Here is a 22,218-nt window from a genome sequence, read left to right on the forward strand (position 1 = left end):
GACGACGACAAGGTAAACCAACGTCGTGGAGAATGAAATGGTACAAGGACCAATTTTTTTTTCTAAAGATAAATTGAAAAAGTAGAATTATAAAGTAACTAGAAAAGGACACGCGGGTCCGCCGCTTTTGGACTATGTCATAGAAGTTGAAAATCGACAAATTTTAAAAGATGTGTTGAAAGTGTAAATCGCCACAAATAAAGAAGAAAGTTGACAACCCCTAAAATTAGATGTAAAAAATATACAACCAAAAGAAAGAACATTAACTGAGAAAAACAAAAATGTTGTGGCTATAGTGTGAAATGTCAAAGTTAGAAAAATATGGTGGCAAAAGTCTAAAGGAGTTTTTTTTTTTAACATCAAAATGAAAAAGTTTTGACTTCAAGGTTGAAAAGTATCAAAGTCACTAAAAATTTATAGCAAAAACATCAAAATATAAAAGTTTAGACTGCAATGATGAAAAATATCAAAATCACTAAAGATTTGTGACAAAAACCTAAAGATACAAAAACTTAATAAAAACTTAAAAATATAAAAGTTTTTATTTCGAGGACGAAAAATATCAAATTTAACAAACATTTGTGGCAAAAACCAAAAATAAACCTAAAATTAGTATATATATATATATATATATATATATATATATATATATATATATATATATATATATATATATATATATATATATATATAAAACACAATTATATGGTAAATTATAAAACTTTTCGATATATGGTATAGGATTTTTACACGTTTTACTGTTTTAGTCCTAAAATACAAATCATAGATTCTGTTTATGTAAAGTTAGAGACTAAAAGACTAAAAGTAATAAATTACTCCAAATAATAGATTCCGTTTATGTAATTTATTCTGATTTTAAACAAGAACGTGGAAACCTTTAGCAAAGACCATATTTTGAAGAAGATTTGTATTTTACTATTTTAGGACTAAAACAGTAAAACGTGTAAAAATCCTATACCATATATCGAAAAGTTTTATAAAAAGATCACATCAGAATTTATTGATTACCCGCCGTTTTTAGCAAACATCTCCCTCACATACTCGTTAACGCGCTTTATTACTTCATCTCTCCGACCCTTCATCTCTATCTCATTCCCTATTGCTCAAATCTATCCACCAAAAGAAACCCTCAAAAAGATCATGTAACCCTCGAGCATCGATCCGTGTCTGATTCTTGATTACAATGAACATATTCAACTCACCTGTGGCAAAAAGAACTCGGCTACAATGGCAACTGCTTTATGCTCAAGGTACTATCTTCAATGTTCTTGATTGTTTAATGAGTTGTTTCTATTATGATATCATTATTCAATGCTGTTAGAATAATACTTATGGGTCTTTTTTCCAAAACCTGTTCCTTATAACTTGGGTCTCGGATGATTGCTCTGTTTGATGGTTCTTGTTTAGGGTTTAATGGATCAAATGCAGGGTCTTCTGAATATGGTTCTGGACAAGAAGTTCTTGATGTCGATTATTATTCGATTGATAAGAGAGCATCTAAACCAGTTACTCTTAGTAGTTATATCTAATATTATTTTCTCTTTTTTTTTCCCCCTTAATACAACAACACCAATAACTCCAAATCATTGACGCCCCTGTTTCTCCCAAAAGTATGAATGTATGTATGTATGTGGATATGAATGTATGATTGTATGGATATATGCCACTAATAGAACAACAAGCATTCTGCGAGGGAACATTCCGTCGCTAAAAAGCCAATATAAGAAGTTTTACAAAGTAGCGTCGGATTAGTGATTAATACGACATCAGAAATTCTGCTAATCCATTGGCTACATGTTCGACTGATAAGAGACAAATCAATGGCGGGTTGTTGACAGAAACGTCATTGCAAAAAGTTGACGGACTATATACACATCCTTTTGTTAAATAACGACGGATTTATCCTCCCCTGTTTTGTGTCTTAGTTTTATAATCTTTGCTGATAATCTCACTAGCGACGGAATATCCATCATCTAAAATGTCTGTCGCTAACGGATATGTCTTTTCTAGTAGTGTGGGTGCTTTAATTGAAGTGTGCATGTATCATGTATGTGTATGTAATAAATGTGGTGATTATATTGATGTTGTGTTTTTTTCAGCTATTTCTGTTTACTCCTGTGTGTTGTTTGTATTTTTGCAAAAATGGTGGGTTTTTTTGCTTGTATTGCTTTTGACTGGATCATGATAATGTTTTATATAGTATCCGGAGGCTCTTGTAGATCAAAGAGAAGAGAAGTCAGTGAAGCCAAGAGGGTTGATGAGTTGGAAGAGGAAAAAAGCAGTGAAAATGGTATGTTTTGAAGAGGATCTTCAGTTCTTTATCTGTCGACATCTATTTTCTTTAATCGTTTGTGTTCCTTGGATTGCGTAACTTTTTTGTAGGATCGAAAGGCTCTTCTAGATCAACAAGAAGAAGACTTAATGAAACTAAAAAGGATAAAGAATCATTGGTTGATGAGTCGGAAGAGGAAGAAAACAATGAAAATGGTAATGTTTTCTAGCTCCATTTTTCTTAGTTCGATTGTATAATATGTTTGTGTTTATTTAGCATCTGAAGGGTCTAGTATATTGAGAACAAGACATGATGAAGCTGAGAGGGTCAATGAGATATGGATTGATGATTCGGAAGAGGAAACCAACAATGAAAATGGTATCTTTTCATGAAGACTTCTCTTTTTCAACACTTATTTTCTAGCTCCATTTTTCTTGGTTTGATCATTTAATATGTTTTATTTAGCTTCCAATGGCTCTAGTATATCAAGAATAAGAGAACATGATGAAGCTGAGAGGTTTAATGAGATATTGCTTGATGATACAGAAGAGGAAACAGACAATGAAAATGGTAAACCTTTTCATGAAGACGTTTCTATTTCTCAACATTTGTTTTCTTAGTTTGAACGTTTAATATGTTTCATTCAGCATCAGAATGCTCTAGTATATTGAGAGGAAAAGGACATGAGGAAGCCAAGTGGATTGATGATGATGATGAGTTATTTATTGAGGATTCTGAAGGAAAATCAAACTCAAGTCTCATGACATCAAATAAGCATGACATCAAATGTGAATACTCAGTTGATGAGTCTCAAGAGAAAGGAAGCGATGAGGAAGGTAAGTCTTTTCTTTTATGTTATTTTGTGGGTCCCACAACATTGAAATGTGAAAAACGATAGCAAATAAAACCTATGTTACAAAAGTCTTTTCTTTGTAATTTGCCTATTGAATTTTCTTGAAATTCACTGCAGAATCTCATCATTCAATGAAAGAGACAGATGGAGATAAGGAAAAAAATAATATCGAGTCTGTAAAGATTGCAATGAAGAACCAGGGGTATCGTTCATCAAGTTTCTTTACTACTGGGACTCACACGTACTTCCTCTACTCTTCGGATGACTCTGATTCAGATGATACAGCTGTAATTCCTGATGAAGAAGGTGATGTTTCTTAATTATTGTTCTGTAATGTTCCTCTTCTAAATAATGTTTCTTCTAACAGCTAAAATGGTAACAGAGGCTGATGAAGATCTTCCAATACCCTGCAAATATCATGAAGAAATTCAAAATCTGTCTAGTGAAGATGATGAAGATGAGCCATCTAGTTCTAGCCAAAGTGAGAGTGATAACTTGGACAATTTCGAAATTTTGCTACAAAACAAAAGACACAAACAGCTCACAAACATGAAAGAATCTCCAACGGAAAACACAAGGGAAAAAATTTGGTCTGGATCAGTTGACAGAAGAGAGAAGAATCAATCAGCATCAAAAACGAATATGAAAAAACCAAATCTTAAACCAATGAATGATTCTACTATGCGTATCAACACTCATGAAAAACCGTACGCAAAAGTTAAAGAAAGCGATCATTACAAAACAGTTGATAAAGCAAATGCTGTCAAAAATCAAGAATCTTTGAACCCTAGAAAAGCTCCACGAAAAGATGATGGCGTCTTTGTAGAATCTCTTTTGGATTCAATCATTGAAAATGGAGAAGTTCATCACAAAGAGGGTGACATTTGTCTTCCTTTACGATTCAGATTTGATGATAGCGAAGATGAGTCCTCACGTCAAAAAAATGATGAAATGGAAGGATTATTTCAGGAGATGGAGTTTGCTTTCAGTTGTGAAGAAATAGGTTCCTATACAACACCAACGGTTAGTTTTCTTTCTTAATTTCTTCCATATTTACTGTAAAATTGAGCTTGGAACTATCTTTCATCATGAAGGTTAAAAACAGAGAGAAAGATGTCGATGTCGATGAGACTGAAACAAATCCTTTCAAACAATGTCAAAAGGGGGAGCACAGAGATGCATACTTCGAAGAACAAATAGGCTTCAGATGTGGTATTTGTGGAGCTATCATTTTAGAAAGCAGATATGTAATACCAAAGCTAGTGAGTGAATCTTGATGCTTTTTCATCATCACCATGATTAATTTATGAATTAAACAACTTCCATTGAATTGCAGGCAAACTATGCACCCGATAAGTCAAAAAGAAGTTATCGTTTTAATAATCAACACTTCTCTACTTCAGAAAACATGTATTTTGAAGCTCCAGATTGGAACCCTCTTGACATTTACACGCAAAGTAAAGGCACAGTTTGGGAACTAATCCCTATCAACATTCGAGCACATTTATATCATCATCAACAAGAAGGGTTCAAGTTTTTATGGAAAAATTTGGCGGGAACAATTGAGCTTTCAAGAATACATAAACTGGATCCACGTGGTGGTGGATGCATCATTTCACATGCTCCTGGAACTGGTAAAACCCTGTTGACCATTGTGTTTCTTGAGTCGTTTCTTAAGAAATTTCCCAAATGTTTCCCTGTTATAGTTGCTCCAGTGAGCATGCTTCTAACATGGGAAGCTGAATTCAAGAAATGGCAAGTTGGGTTTTCGTTTCTGAACCTCAACAGTTCTGATATTTTGAGCAAGGATAAGGTGAATAATGCTAACTTAAAATGTAGTAAAGATTTGATACGTGCAATGAAGATAAGTTGTTGGAGTAATGGTGGAAGTGTTCTTGGAGTGAGCTACAACCTGTATGAAAAACTAGCTGGGAATGCAAAGAACAAGAATCTTGAAAAAATGGGAAATGTGTTACTCGAGAAACCTGGTTTAGTAGTTCTTGATGAAGGCCACACACCTCGTAATGAAAGAAGCAACATTTGGAACGTGCTTAAAAAGCTCAAAACTGAAAAACGTGTCATTTTATCAGGAACACCGTTTCAAAACAACTTTAGGGAGTTGTTTAATACGTTGCATTTAGTAAGGCCAGCAACTGCGAAAGATATCATGAACCAAAAGATCTTTGCAGAAATGATGATTCGTTGTAGGAACAAAAAGAAATCCAGAAGTGAATCTGCAGCTTCAGGCGATATAGAAAAACTAAAAGCGATCATTTCACCTTTCGTTCATGTACACAAAGGAAAGATTCTCGAAAGCAAGCTTCATGGTTTGAAAAGCAGTGTCATTCTTCTGAATCCACCTCCGCTTCAAAAACGTTTAATTAAAAATATTGGAAGTTTAGCGAAGACTTTTGAGTATGAACATAAGGTTGCTTTGGTGTCTGTTCATCCATCTTTGATCCTTCATTGTTCGTTGTCTGAGGAAGAAAAAAACTCGATAGACAAACAAGAACTCAAAGAGGTGAAACTTAAACCTGACTTTGGTGTCAAAACAAGGTTTGTTATGGAGCTCATTCGCCTAAGCGTATCGTTAGATGAAAAAGTTTTGATCTTTAGCCAATTTATCGAGCCGTTAAAGTTGTTAAAAGACCAAATTGCCCTTGTTTTTGGTTGGAACGAAGGGAGGGAGATGATGATCATAGAAGGAAGGATACATCACAAGCAAAGGCAAACGATTATAAACGATTTCAACGATCCAAACAGTGAAGTTAAAGTTTTGCTGGCATCTACAAGATGCTGTTCTGAAGGGATTCATCTTATTGGTGCTTCAAGAGTGGTTCTTTTGGATGTTGTTTGGAACCCTTCTGTGGAAAGACAAGCTATTAGTAGAGCATATAGGCTAGGCCAGAAGAAGGTGGTTTACACCTATCATTTGATGGCATCTGGCACCACTGAAGAGGAGAAGTATCATAGACAAGTTGAGAAAGAGCGATTAGGGGAGCTGGTATTTTCTTCATCTGCCATGGCTTCTGAGGAACTGAAGAACAATGAGAAGGTGCATGCTACGAAGCTCAATGATAAGATTTTGCAACAAATGGTTGATCATCAAGAACTCAACACTATGTTCAATGAGATCAGGTACCCTGAAAAACACACTACGATTTGATTATAAGCTCTTGTTTCGAGGCACCCTTTTTGAGATCTTAGTACCATCACTTAAAGTTTGTTTTTGTTTTATAAATATTATCGACACAAGATTCAGTTTTTGTGCAGTTTATATATTAATTTTGGCTGTTTTGTAGCTTACTGAATCCTTGTTAGTTTGTTTTTGGAAGTTATAAAAATGTTCCTACTTATGTAATTTGCTGGACAGTGCTGATATTCTGAACTATGGGGTGTTTGTAAACAAGCAAATACCGAATATTTTGTATATTCATATAGACTGCTGCATAATTATATATTGACTTCTTTTCTGTTGTATAAACTAATCTACCTAAAGTTATGGAGATAATATGGGGATATATACTGACATTTTGCACCGAAGGATACCCCAACAAAATTCTTTTCTCAACATCTTATTGGATTCTGGTACACTTGAGTATATGGAAGATACTCAAGCCCTAAATAGTTCTATTGTCAATGTGATGGTATCAAATTACATGTTCATTACTCGGGAGTGCTTTATGATTGCCTTTATATCTATGTAGAAGCTATTGAGATGTGAGAGGTCACTAGTGGATCCATGTAGTTCAGGTTGAGTTAAAGTGGTAAAAGTAATCGGGCTGGGTCGAACCGGTGATTTTCCATTCCAAAACTAAGATTAAAAAATTCACAAATTATCTATGATCAACCAAAAATGTGTCTAATCGACCTTGTATCAAAGTGTATTTGGCCCTACCTGTAGATACAGTTCAACATTATTTGTACCCTTTGGCATCTATCTTTCAAAGGGAAACCGAAGCATATGACAACATATCTGATATTTGTATGAAACACCCCTTGATAGGCTGTTATGCTATATAAGATAATTTTAGTACGAAGGTTTTCAATTATTTTGGCCCAACCTATAGATACAATTCAACATTATTTGTACCCTTTGGCATCCATCTTTCAAAGGAAACTCAAAACATATGACAATAGATTTGATATTAGTATGAAACACCCCTTGTATAGGCTGTAATGCTATATAAGATAATTTTAATATAAAGGTTTTAAGTTATTTTTTCCCTACCTATAGATACAATTCAACATTATTTGTACCCTTTGGCATCCATTTTTCAAAGGAAACCCAAAGCATATGACAATAGATTTGATATCTATATGAAACACCCCTTGTATAGGTTGTTATGCTACATAAAATAATTTTAATATTAAAGGTTTTCAGTTATTTTGCAAAACTGTAACAACCTGGTTTTTGGTATGTTAATATTTTCATATTTTAATTAGTTAGTGTCATTATTTTATTTTAATAATGAAATAGATAACTAAATAACCTAAAATGAAATATAAATGGAGAGGAACAGTTGAAAGGGGCACATTTAAAACTTAAAATGGTAGACATCTTGGAACTTAAGGACTATTTGTGTGAATATTGCCAAAATGAAACCCTATTAGGGTTTAAAAATGAGAATGGCATCTATTTCATAATTATTTTCGTTCTAGGGTCATCCCCTAACCCTAGAATTGCAATCCTTAGAGAATTGAGCCTAAAGTGGAATTTTTTTGGAATTCTCGTTTTTGAAGACCTTACAGCAGTGTTTGGACGATCCCTGAAGATTGAACCATTGGATCTTCATGAAATTTGAAGAGCCGATTCCCAAGACATATATTAAAATTTTGACTGATGTTGCCTTTAATCTCAACAATCTAAGTATGATTTCTTCTTCATTGAATTTATTTTAGATGTATAGATATTGTATGTTCATTTGGGACTGAACCATAGTCATACGGTTAGGTGTTTGGATCGAAAACCATAACCCCAGAGGTGAAATGTTGTTGAGAAGTCACTAATTTGTCCTGGTCTTGTAAACATTATAGAAAAATCATTAGATGTCATAATTAGGATCCATAAACTCTCAAAGTTCAGATTTTAAGTCTAATATGTCTCTGATTCTTTCTTCGACCTTATGTTGGTTATAACTTGGGTGAAAATCGTCATTTTCATAGATTGATCTAGAATTATCTGCATTGATATGCAGTTTTGTAATATCCGTAATAAATTGTAGAAAAGTCATATGGACTTGTGCAAGTAGTCTCTGGAAAGGTATCGACACCTGAGCTTTTAGAATATGTTTTAGTAATCTAGTTTGGATGGGTTTAAGGAGGGGGGGGATTCATAGGCGGATCCAATTAAGGACCCTAGGTATCCAGGCCCCAAAAAAAATTAATAATACAAATTTTTTCCAAGAAATTATTGTTTATATGCACCATAAGTCTAAAATATACTTTAGGTTACCCTTTTTTTGTGTTTTTATAAATGTATAATCCAGTCAATAAGTAGCCCAATTGCCAAAACTTAAAGCCCAATGCCTAATACTGAAAAGAAATTTATGAACGTCAATTCCCAAACAATTAACAAATCGTGACTTCAGACTTTGTTTTACTCCCTGCCCTGCGACTGCACACTGCTGCCCTCTCTTTTGCCGCCAATCGGTGGCCGGTGGTGGGTGTTTCCTGGCGAAATCCCCCGGTGGCTGGTGGTGAGTGATTAATTATCAAAGTGGTGCACAATGAAGCAAGTAAGTAAAAATTTTGTGATTATTTTTTGGTTAACTGAAATTCAATTTTTTGGCATTGTGTTGAAAAAATAGAAATTACCAAATTAGGATTGTTAAATTAGAGACTTAGGGTCAATAATTAGTGATTATTTATTGTTGAAACTTAAAATCAAGTTATAGAATTAGAGTTGATTGCTGATATATTTTGGTTGCAGGTAGATATTAACAATTTTTTCAAAAGACAATTAGATGTTGGAGACAATAATGGTGAAGGAACTTCAAAAAAAATGGCTAATGAAAGTACATAAGTTCCACAACCTAATCAACATACACCAAAACCACAAGAACCATAATCCGATGAGCCTATTGCAAAACCACAAGAACCACAATTTAATGAGCATACTCAAAAACCAAAAGTGCCACAATTTTTTGATTTGAATGATCTTCCTTCGGATCCAGGGGAGAGGCCAAAGATTACATCTTATAATCCTAATTAAAGGTATGAAATAAGGATGACATATTTGATTAAAGGACATTGTCAACCAAAGGGACATAATTTTGAATTTACCTTATTTGGTGAGAACTAAAGACGTTTTGTTGTGGAATGGTTTACGGAATTTTCATGGTTAGAGTATAGCATTAAAAAAAGAAGGCATATTGTTTTTGTTGCTATTTGTTTAGAGACATGGTAGGGGTCAATGTGGAAAAGATGCTTTTATAACGGAAGGCTTTGACAATTGGAGTAAAAAAAAATCATTCCAGAAACATATGGGTGAGATTCATAGTTCTCACCATAAGGCCGAAGAAAAAGTGTCATTTGTTATTGAGAAAAAAACAATCTATTGGTAAGTTTTGCATAAGCAAACGGAACTTGAGCACAATAATTATGAAATTCAATTACGCGCTACACTCCGTAGTTGTAGATTTTTATTGAAAAATGCATTACCATTTCGTGGACATGATGAGACGGAAAAGTCTAATAATATGTGACAACCCAACATTTATCCGTTATAAAATCCCGTTTTCACTAACGGAATTCGTCGCTTTATAAAAGGTTCCGTAATATTTGGAGGTTTCAATAAATAAAAATCTATTTATTTATAATTCATGTCATTATTATAAGTGGATATAACTTGTTAATGTTAATCTCGTTAAACAGATAAAGTTATATTATTTTTCAACCACTTCATCCGGGTAAAAAGTTTAAACCCCGTTAAACTTCAACATCGGGTAGTCGTGTATCGGGTGCATCACCAGAGGCATATATAAAGGAAATGAATATCACTTTGCACATTTTTACCACCCAAACACACTCTCTCTCACTACTTTCTCTCTCTAGACCCGATTTCGACTCCAAAACCGTGATTTCTGGCTTCCAAACGTAAGATTTTCCTTCCTAACTTGTTCAAAACATACATCATTGTGTTTATAGCTAGAAAATCATGAGATTGAGGGGTAAACAAGGAGTTTACGGCCTAAGAAGCTCCTTAGGTCATAAACACCCCAAATCATGGCCAAAGTCCCATTTTTCCTTCCTTTAAGCTTGTATACTAATTATGGATCTACCTAGATGAATTGGGACATTAAAACACAAGTTTTTGGAGCCTAAAAGAGGGTTTACGGCCCAAGCTTATGCTTAGGCCATAAACACCTTTTTCCCATGTGAAAGTGCCCCAAAAACCCTTCTAAGGCATGCTAGAATTTAGTTATGATTTTAGGAAGTGCTTAGGGCCATTTAACAACACATTTTGAGGGACAAAATGGAGTTTACGCCCCAAGCATAAGCTAGGACCGTAAACTCCCCCAAACATAACCAAGTGAAGGTTTTAAACCCCCAAATTGGCCCTAGACATTCACTAGAATTATAGAGGATTGATTTAAGGCCTTAACATCCATTTTTGGGAGGAGAACAAGAGTTCACGGCCAAGCATAGGGGCTTACGGCCGTAAACTCCAAAGGAGTGGCCTTTGGGCTGTAAACTCCTAGGGAGTAAACTCTTGGACTCCCCCGTAAACCCTTTTTGGCCTTGTACAATCCCCGAGAACCACTTCTAAGCCCTAAGACCCCGAATCAATGCTAGAATATCTAAATGTCTTAATAAAAAGCATAAATGGCTAATTTCTTGTAAAACACATATTCCATATGTTAATAGGGTCTTAAAAGGTGTACAAGTCCTTATTTGGCACCAAACGCTCAACCGACACTTTCACCCGATTTACCCGATTTACTCGGTTTTAGGTGAGTTCATACCCCTTTAATGAACCTTTCAAATGTTTTTATATGTTTAAGGGGGGGGGGGGGGTACAAGTCAATTATACATGTTTAATGAAAATTAATCACATGTGATTCACTATCCGTAGTTCAAATCACATGTGATTTACCACTATGCCTTATAAAAGGATTTTACGTTTTCAAAACTATTTTGGGATAAATAAACAACTTTATAAATGTTCCCTTTGGACAAGATTTTTATTAAATAAATTTTCTTATAAAATGTAACCACACTAATATATTTATATAAGTAAGACTTGAAGGACTTAGGACCGATAGCTCGCCTTATTTACTGTTCTTGTTTGATTGTGGGCTTAAGGTAGTTGTTATCCGTCCGACTGTCGTTGATTTCTTAGTTATATATCATGTATATTAGTGTTGGATACGAGCATTTTCATTTCATCCGATGCTTAAACCACTAAATTGGTAAGAACTATACACACTAAGTTAACTATAATAGGTATAGTTAAGGCCACTACTACTCGCTATAGCTACTACTCTACACACTATTACGAGACGATACACTAATAAGAGAACACACTACGAGCTATACAAAAGAATACTACACTATAATACAAGAGAAGGCACTAAACAGGAGATGACACACTAACTCACTACGAGATACTCTATTCGCTACATACTATGCCCAGAGTTTTTCCGACCGGAAGACGACGCTACATGTATAGATCAATACGGGGCAGACACTATTACATCCCGACTGTTAACTTCAGTCCGAGCCGTGCAGGCCCAGGGATGCCACTACTTTACTACATTGTGCATAACCGGGAAGGTCATGGGGTCCTCTATTGCTCACACTATCGGTAGCATACAAGGAATACACTATATCCACACTAAAATAATAAACTAAAGTCTAATTTAACATCCCGAAGTAAACAAGTATCTATCACTAAAGGGAGTTTGCACCTCTATTACTGACTACATGCATAACCTATCTTATTACATTACTTATTGGAGATTCATTAATATACTTTTATAATAAACGGTTTTCAAAGATGAAGATTACTTGTTTTTTAAAGGTTTTCACTTACAATGTATTTTCTGGAAAATATAGGATTTTCTAGGGTTTTCTACTACTTATGAATGTAAATTGCAGCCTTTCATACTATCGCTTCTAATGCATGTTATACAAAAACTCACACTAAACTCTTATAAACTCACCAGCTTTATGTTGATACTCGTTTTCAAAATAACTTGTATCCTCAGGTCAAAGATAGACAGGTACAAGTGCAACATTTTGGAGAAGGTGGAGCATACAAGATCCATCTCTTATTTTTGTATTACTTTTGGTGTTTGTCGAACATTACAAAACACACTTGTAATTAAACTCACTATGTAAATGAAATGGTTGTATGTTTCTTGTTTTTACTATTATGCAATTGTGATGATACTGTACATGACGTCCTCCACCCCGAAACGTATTTCGCCGTTATCGGTTTTGGGGTGTGACATAATAAATGACTTTTCCTTGAAGTCTTATCTTTGATTAGAGACGATAATGAGAAGATTTTTAAAGTTACCTTAGAAAATGCTCCAAAAAAATGAAAAGTTGACTTCTCTGACGATTCAAAAAGATATTGTCAATTACTTTTCAAAAGAGATAATCAAGTATATTTGTGATGAAATTGGTAAAGGTGTGTTAAGTATATTAGTTGATGAGTCTAGTGATGTTTCCAAAAAAGAACTATAGTTTTGAGATATGTTGATAGACTTGGGATTGTAAAGGAAAGATTTATCGGAATTGTTCACGTGTTGGATACATCCTCTTTGACTCTTAAAGCCACCATCGATACCGTTTTTTCCAACAACAACTTGACTATCGATCAGGTGAGAAATCATAAAATATTTATTCCTTTAACATGATATTAATTTTATTTTTATTTCTTATATTTTTTTATTAATTTTTTCAAATATATAGGTAAGGGGGCAAGGTTATGATGGAGCAAGTAATATGAGTGGTGCATTCAACGGTTTGAAATCTTTGATTTTAAATTAAAACAGTTCTGCACATTATATACATTGTTTTTCACATCAAATTCAATTAGTGGTTGTGGCGGTTGCAAAGAAACATGATGATGTTGAAGAATTCTTTGAACAACTAGGTTTGGTGGTTACTGTCGTTTGTGGGTTTTGTAAGAGAAAAGATATGATACGAGAGATGCAAAAAGAAAGAGTGACAACCGAAATTGGTATTGGTGAAACTGAAACATAAAGAGGGTTAAATCAAGAGATTTCTCTTGTTCGAGCTGGAGATACTAGATGGGGTTCACATTTTAGAACACTTGTAGGTTTGTTGAGTTTATTTGCAGAAGTTGTTGCAGTCCTTAAATATGTCAAAGAGGAAGGGTCTACTTTATCTAACCGTAATCAAGCAAATGGTATTTTTTCATATTTCAAAACACTTGATTTTGTATTTCTTTTACACTTGATGTTGGAAATTCTATGCCTTACCGATACTTTGTCAAAGCATCTTAAAAAAAATCAAGATATTTTGGAAGTGGCTTCGTTAGTAAAAGGGACAAAAAAAAGCATTGCTAGTTTTAAGAAAAGATGGGTTTCCACAAATTTGGAAGAAGGTGTATGTTTTTTGTGAAAAGTATAGTATTGGAATTGTGGACATGTCACAATATTATGTTACCCCGCGAAAGCGTAGGACTAATAAGACTAATCAACATCATTTTGAACTTGTGATTTCTAACACAATTTTAGATATGCAAATTCAAGAATTTGGAGATAGATTTAGTGAAGTTGGCATGGATTTGATGGAGAACATGGAGGATTTGAGTCCTTGTGACTCATTTTCTAGTATTGATAAAGCAAAGTTGTTAAAGTTAAGCGAGATATACAAAAAGGATTTTAACGATTCAGAAATGGCGCAACTTAATGGGCAACTTGATATCTATTATCACTCTTTGCTCCATGATGAGAGATTTTTTAATTTGAATGGAATTCCAGACCTCTCTCATTTGTTGGTGGAAACCGGAAAGCACCTATCTTTTCCATTGGTTTATAGATTATTAAAACTAACTTTGGTTTTGCCCGTCGCAACCGCAACCATTGAACGGTGTTTTTCTGCAATGAAGTTTTTGAAGACTAATTTGCGTAATAGAATAGGTGACGATTTTATGAATGGTGCTTTGCTTTGTAGTGTAGAAAAAGAAGCACTAGAGAATGTTAAGGCTGAAGATATAATTACTCGCTTTCGTAAAATGAAAATGCGAAGAGATGAACTTTAAAATGTAACTTTGTTATAGAAGTTGAACTTTATATCTAATAAAATTACATCTTTTTTTTCATATTACACGATTTTTTTTATCGTGATACCCCTTTACATTAACCCTAGCTCCGCCACTGGGGGGATTAGTCTTGAATAGGCTATTGTTTCGGGTTAAAATCTGGAAACTTAACCTAGTAGTTTAATTATATGTTTAGGGTGAATGGTAGCCATTTTTAATATTGATTGCTATTTTCATGAGTCTTGAATGGTAACTTGGTGTGAGTGGGTTCTGGGCTGTAGTTGGAGATTTATTTTGCTACTTGAGGTGAGTTTCTCACTACATCGTGTGATATTATGCATTCTTTATGTTAGCTCATGTGTGTTATGTGTTGTTTATACGAGTAGCACTAGGCGAGATTAGAGTCTAGTAGGTGTATGGTATTCACTCATGTATTGAGTAATATGCATGGTAGGGATCAACATATCCGAGTGGGGGATCTGGCATAGCCAATATGTCCCAGAGGCTCAATAACTGAGCAAGGGGGATCGGGCATGGCCAATGTGTCCTTATGGGTTCGGGTATGGGGGATTGGGCTTAGCTAATGTAACCCAAGAGTTCGATGTCCTGAGCAAGGGGATCGGGCATGGACAATGTCTCCCAGTAGGAGTATGTCTTTTTCTGATTCGTTCTTTGATAGACATACATGGTTATGTAGTTGATACCATTTGTATCTATGAATATGGGTAAAGCTTGTATGATATGATATTGTGTATGTGTGAAATTCATTAAGATTTATGCTTACCCCTTTTATCCTTAAAATTATGGTATCAGGTAAATAGGATGGCAGGCATGCATGTACATACTGGCTCGAGGCAGATGGTTGGGGTTTTGATATTAAATTGGTTTATGTTTTTCTGAAAATTGGAATTATAACAATAAATGGTTTTTTGGAACTAGATTGATCTTGGGGTTTGGCTTTAAATTTATTTTGAATAAGAGTTACTAATTAGTTGAATTATGTTTTTTTTAAGATTCGAAGTTATTGAAACTTTAAGATGTTACAAATTGGTATCAGAGCACAGCTAGAGAGAATCAGCCTGTCACACCCCAAAACCAAGAACGGCGGAAACATTCAGGGGTGGAGGACGTCATGTGAAGTATTATAACAGTGTAAAGTAGTAAACAAGCAACAACATCATCCATTGCATTAAAAGTAAAGTTTTAATACATGTGTGTTCTTTTATAGTAATAAGACACCAAAATATGTAATAAAAATAAAAGACGAGTCTTGTCTGTGCTCCGTCTTCTCAAAACCTGGTCATCTTACCTGTCTACTGGTGACCTGAGAATACAAGTTATTTTGAAAGCGAGTATCAGCATAAAGCTGGTGAATTCATAAGTATTTAAGTGTCATTACCTTGTTTTGGAAAGCTGTTATGAATGCCATGTAAATCATTGAATGAAACATTTGATATAAGTATGAAAACCCTAGAAAATCCCACATTTCCTACTAGTATAAGAGTAGTCTTCTACCAAGACTCAAATGTTTTGAAAGTAGTCTTCTACCAAGACCTGAATGTTTTGCTGTAACAAAGATGGTTTTTCCCTTTTATGACTACTATTAACAATATATAGTCTACCTCATCGTTTATGTGAATGTATTACAAAATAAAAGTAATAGGGAAAATATATCCATATAAGTATTATCCTTGTGTATTAGGATAAACACGACATCGCGACTGCCGAAAAGTATTAACCTTGAACATCCGTAGATGTTCATTTTCCTCTGTAGCTAACAACAGGTCGAATGAATGGTTAGTCCTGTAAAGGTACCCCTAGTATAAGTATTAATCGTAGGCATCCGTAGATGTTCATTACCTCTGTTGCTAACAGGTGGGTGCCAGAATGGTTAGTCCCGTATAGTATCCTTTTGTACTAGGATAGACAGAACTAACAACACGTATGATATGTAATAGTATCTCATCATATAGTATCTAGGTACAAGTATCCATGTAAGTGTATCTCTTCATATAGCATTTAGAATAGACTCACGAATAAAATGACTCTTGTGTAATTCCTTGTAATAGGAATAATGTTTTGTATCTCCTAACTATCCCTATAATAGTTTACTGGAAGGTAAGTGATGTCCAAGAAGGTTTATACACCCTTGCTACACAAGAGTGTGGGAACTGAATGAAGGATGAAAGCTATCATATCAACATATATATATATATATATATATATATATATATATATATAAGAACATAAGTGTATAGATATAGTTTTGATCAAGAAGATGAAAATGGTTTTGTAAGACATTTAAGAGTTTTGAACAATAAATAACAATGACTTGATGTCATTTTAATAAACATTTCAAAAGTAATACATTTGATAACAATGTATTTTTAAGATAGAAAACCATTTCATACATCACATTTTGAAGTATGTGAAATCAGCTGGATGAAAACATAGTTATAATTCACATATGATTGATTCATTAACATGTTGTTTTCTACTTGTATTCCCCCCCCCCTCCCCTCCCCATTAAAGCATTTAAAATCATTTAAAACATTGATTAAGGGGTATGAACTCACTTGTAGATGGTGGTTTGGATGAACTGAATGATGTAGGATAGCTAGGTGACAAGTGAAGACTTGTTCACACCCAATGATCCTAGTTAACATATAATCACACATATATGTATTCAATTAGACTTTAAACCACTAATTGACAAAGTTAAGACATAATAAGGCATGTAAAACACCTTATATAAGTGCTATGAGTCATAAGGATTTATTCTAAGTGCTAAAGGACCTTGCTATTGTGTTTGGGGTTCAAGGGTAAACTCCTTTGGAGTTTACGGTTTTCATGACCATTACCCAATGAGTTTACGGTCATAAAATCAAGAGTTTGTGGTCGTAAACTCATCACTCTTTGACCATAAGTTGTTTTGAGGTTTTATATGTCCTTTGAAGCATTTCCACTTGATGGTTAGGCCTTTGGAAGAGATTAGGACATCATTACACTCCTTTGAGGAGTTTACGGCCCCAAGACCATTTCATGTTTTCAAGTCCTATACACAATAAGGAGTGGATCTATACTAGTTTCACAAGGAAGGAAGGGACTAAGGCACACTTTTGGCCTTTAAAGAAGGGTTTACAGTTCAAGGAGTTCTTGAACCGTAAACACCTTTGATCTTGGTGTTTCCTTGAGTTTCTTTGATGTATAGAAGTATAACAAGTCTTAAAATACACTAGGGTAGGAATACTTACTAGTTGGAAGCTTGAAAGGTACCAAAAGGCCAATAACACTAGTGTGTGTTCTTGGTGTAAATCGAAGAATTAACCTTTTGGAATGATTTCACGGTTAGAAGTGTTTTAAATCACTAGATTAAGTGATATAGTAACTTGAAAAGGTTAGAAACACTTACTAGATGAAGATTTGGAAGAAATCTTTGGATGATACTTGAGAGAGTTTAAGATTTGGATCTTGAAAGTTGGAAAAGTGATAAAAATAACTAAGTGTCACTTTTATACCACTTCCGATTAGGGTTTACGACCGTAAACTCCTTGTTTAGGTCGTAAACTCTAAACTTTTGATGTTTTGAAAGTTTATTGTTGCACAATAAACCCTCAGGCATCATCTCTCCTGATATCTCATAAAGTGTTAATCTTGAAATACTCAAACTTATTCCAAAATGTTTGAAAATTAACAGTAATTGTTCTGAATTCTATTGACTTGACATGTTGTACAAAACAGTTTTATAATACAAAACAGTTTGTGGCAATGATCATAATCCAATTCTGGCCAAAAAAAAAACTCAAAACCTACAAACAGGGGATCCTACTCGTCGAGTTCATGGCATGGACTCGACGAGTTCATCTCATATGATCCAAATCGTTGAATTCCCATATGGGACTCAATGAGTCCAGCAGTCAGTGGCCAAAAATGACATTTTTCAGCTTTGAAAATCAAACAGTTACATCAATATAACAGAAAACACCCTAGTCTCTGATACCACTTATGGATTTTGAGCACTATAACATCCCTATGGTACACATACAACCCTAATGCTTAATATAACACCCAAATGAAATATTAAGGCTAGGACCCAACACAATATTTCATAATTCGGAAGAGGGATGTCGTAATCCAATTGCAAAATAATTGAAGGTAGGTAAATGACAATTTACCAATTTCCACCAAGAAAAACGAAATTTAGGATTAAATTTTAAATGAATTTAAATTCCTAGATCTTTAAGATTCATTGAACTTTTCAATGACATGTTAAATCTTGATTATGCCTTCAAGTTTGTGACTAAGATACCGGGGATCACAAACAAGGTGTGAATAACCATGCAAATGTGCTTAGTGCTCTTGATGTGATTTATCACCTAATCAATGTGTCAGTTAACCACTCATGCTCCATTGATCTATGACAAACATCAAGCTAACATTTGCCACCCTTGCTAGTCCAAGTTAGTGTTTCTGTTAACCAAACACGCTCTAGTGATGACTTAGCAAGGTGCAAAGGGCAATTTAATGGAATAACACCAATTTCACATTTTTCCTAAAGTAACTAAGATTGGGAATTTATAAAAACATTTAGTTACTTTAATAATTATCATTGTACTTTTTAACGTGTATTAATGTCCTATCCTACTAATTCATCTAACGACCCTCCACTAGTCAAATAAGCGATGGGTGAGAGTGGATACCCACTCAATCACCATTTTATAGGCAATTCCCTTATACCCCCTTCTAGACCAGCTTCGTGAATGACGCCTACTAACAGTAAGACTGACTTGTCTTATATATATATATATATATATATATATATATATATATATATATATATATATATAAGTATTAATCCTTTAATATTATAATAGTATAAGGGTTGAATTTTAACCTTTTAAAATTCTAGGGTTTAGAATTTAATGTTTTATAAATGAGACTTTTCAAATTCCTAAACTTGAGGGCAAGTTTTAAAACTCTTCAAAAACTCTTTAATTTTAGAATTTAATGTTTCATAAATGAGATTTTTTAAATTCCAAAACTTGAGGGTAAATTTTGAAACTCTTCAAAACCTTTTGGATTCCAAAACTTGATGACAAGTTTTGTAACTCTTCAAAGCCATTCAGATCAAATTTTAAACAAGTAGAATAATCGCATATTTGTATCATTTACCTATTTGATCTAATTCAACTCATAGCAAGACAATTCAAATCAAATAATACAACTAATCAACTTATCATATAATCAAATTATCTTAAAATTTGAAAATTGTGTTCTAATTGAAAGAGGATAATCACTACCATATCAGAAAAAATGAATTTTATGATACAAAACAGTTTGTTGCAATGATCATAATTCAATTCTGGCCAAAAAAAACTCGAAAACCTAGAAACAGGGGATCCTACTCATCGAGTTCATGGCATGGACTCGACGAGTTCATCTCAAATGATCCAAATCGTCGAGTTCCCATATGGGACTCGACGAGTTCAGCAGTCAGTGGCCAAAAATGACATTTTTCAGCTTTGAAAATCAAACAGTTGCATCAATATAACAGAAAACACCCTAGTCTCTTATGCCACTTATGAATTTTGAGCACTATAACATCCCTATGGTACACATACAACCCTAATGTTTTGGATCTAAGTTTTCTCTAGTTATACATGCAATTTTCCTTTTCCAAATCATGAAGCCTAACTAGCATACAACATTGATATTTGAAACATAAAACGAGTTAGATGATTACCTCTTTGTTGTAGCTTGTAGAACTTGTCCTTACAAGATATTAGCACCTCAAATGTGATGCCTCAAATAAGTCACAAAACACCAAGAACAAATGGATGATTATGAGAGAGATTTAAGAGGCACCAAGATCGTCTATACTCTTCTTAGAATACTTGTGTGTAGGTTTTAGGGCTTAGGGGTTACATATATAGTGTAGAATTCCAGGGGTCACTTGTAAACCCTAATCCATTCACTTAGGATTTTGATCCAATAATTCATTTGGAATAACACTTCATGGACTCTCACATAAGCTTAGTCTATCACTAATCAATCATGGATCATTAGCCCAAACTATATGCATCACTGATTTACATAATTAGCCCCTGTTAATTTAATCAGTCTCTTTTGATCACTAAATTAATTCCAAGTTTATTATTGATCAATACCAAGTAAATAATATGATTTCTCAATTAATATATTACTCTTATAATATATTAATAAATCACAAATAACATCTTTCTCAAATATCCTTCCTATCAAATTGCTCCGGTGAATGCAACCCACCATGCTACTACCGAGTCAAGTACATACCAACTATAGTTATGGGCTTAAACACCTAATACGACAAATTTTTCCCCAAGTATGGATTATAGATCATCGTTTGGAACCTAATTTTCAACTTTGAAAATCAAACAGTTACATCAATATAACAGAAAACACCATAGTCTCTGATACCACTTATGGATTCTAAGCACTATAACATCCCTATGGTACACATACAACCCTAATGTTTTGGATCTAAGTTTTCTCTAGTTATACATGCAATTTTCATTTTCCAAATCATGAAGCCTAACTAGCATACAACATTGATATTTGAAACATAAAACGAGTTAGATGATTACCTCTTTGTTGTAGCTTGTAGAACTTGTCCTTACAAGATATTAGCACCTCAAATGTGATGCCTCAAATAAGTCACAAAACACCAAGAACAAATGGATGATTATGAGAGAGATTTAGGAGGCACCAAGATCATCTATACTCTTCTGAGAATACTTGTGTGTAGGTTTTAGGGCTTAGTGGTTACATATATAGTGTAGAATTCCAGGGGTCACTTGTAAACCCTAATCCATTCACTTAGGATTTTGATCCAATAATTCATTCGGACTAACACTTCATGGACTCTCACATAAGCTTAGTCCATCACTAATCAATCATGGATCATTAGCCCAAACTATATGCATCACTGATTTACATAATCAGTCCCTGTTAATTTAATCAGTCTCTTTTGATCACTAAATTAATTCCAAATTGATTATTGATCAATACAAATTAAATAATATGATTTATCAATTAATATATTATTCTTATAATATAATAATAAATCACAAATAACATCTTTCTCAAATATCCTTCCTATCAAATTGCCCCGGTGAATGCAACCCAAATGGACCATGCTACTATCAGGTCAAGTACATACCAACTATAGTTATAGGCTTAGACACCTAATACACCACATTTTACCCTAAGTATGTATTATAGATCATAGTTTGGAACCTAATTTCTAATTGAATGATATTTTGGTAATGTTAGCTCGAGAAGTTGTCAGGGCAGTAACTAAGGACTTTTTGCAGTGAGCTTCAACATTCGAGGTGAGTCTCCTCACTATTGTATGGGTCGAAGGAACCAATGCCGACCCATTTTTTTTATGTATTGTAGGGAGACACGGGGGTTAGCCATTGTAATTATGTATGAAAGACCAGGAGACAGCTCCTGGCACATTGTACGCAAGACCAGAGTCTGAACTCTGGCAAGTAATTAGTTAAGTAGTGTAGTTTGTATGCTAGTTGTCTTTGTGATGCTTGAATGGAAAACCAGGAGGTGTCTCTAGGCACTTATCTGTAAGACCCAGGTTTGTAGCACCCAATCTATCAAAAAAGACACGAGGTGGCTCATGGCATAATGACAAGACTATGGTTGGCACATAGCACACTTATTGATTATGGTATATGAATGATATGTATGGATCACGGTTATGCATGACATGTATGGATCGTTGGATATGTATGGTATGTCATATTTGGGGAACTCACTAAGCTTTGTGCTTACGGT

At 34.1% G+C, this 22,218-nt stretch overlaps 2 protein-coding genes across 3 annotated transcripts; both read left to right on the forward strand.

The window, feature by feature from the left end:
• The first annotated feature begins 1,040 nt into the window (after positions 1-1,040).
• On the forward strand, positions 1,041-6,599 carry LOC145041800 (SNF2 domain-containing protein CLASSY 3-like). Of its 2 annotated transcripts, none has more exons than XM_078989984.1 (10): positions 1,041-1,271; positions 2,222-2,311; positions 2,404-2,508; positions 2,570-2,671; positions 2,759-2,863; positions 2,941-3,129; positions 3,264-3,452; positions 3,514-4,169; positions 4,241-4,408; positions 4,483-6,599. In XM_078989984.1, the coding sequence occupies exons 1-10, from the start codon at positions 1,205-1,207 to the stop codon at positions 6,310-6,312; spliced, it is 3,501 nt and encodes a 1,166-aa protein (XP_078846110.1). In that variant the 5' UTR covers positions 1,041-1,204; the 3' UTR covers positions 6,313-6,599. The 2 variants fall into 2 exon arrangements, with proteins under 2 accessions (XP_078846110.1, XP_078846111.1); XM_078989985.1 differs by having other exon boundaries at positions 3,529-4,169.
• A 6,081-nt stretch (positions 6,600-12,680) lies between these two features.
• LOC145039591 (uncharacterized) lies at positions 12,681-14,388 on the forward strand. Its single transcript, XM_078987627.1, has 6 exons — positions 12,681-12,760; positions 12,862-12,979; positions 13,071-13,122; positions 13,198-13,341; positions 13,462-13,530; positions 13,862-14,388. The coding sequence occupies exons 1-6, from the start codon at positions 12,681-12,683 to the stop codon at positions 14,386-14,388; spliced, it is 990 nt and encodes a 329-aa protein (XP_078843753.1).
• The last annotated feature ends 7,830 nt before the right edge of the window (positions 14,389-22,218 follow it).

Source organism: Lactuca saligna, chromosome 4 (assembly GCF_052625555.1).
Source record: "Lactuca saligna cultivar CGN05327 chromosome 4, ASM5262555v1, whole genome shotgun sequence".
Lineage (NCBI taxonomy): Eukaryota > Viridiplantae > Streptophyta > Magnoliopsida > Asterales > Asteraceae > Lactuca > Lactuca saligna.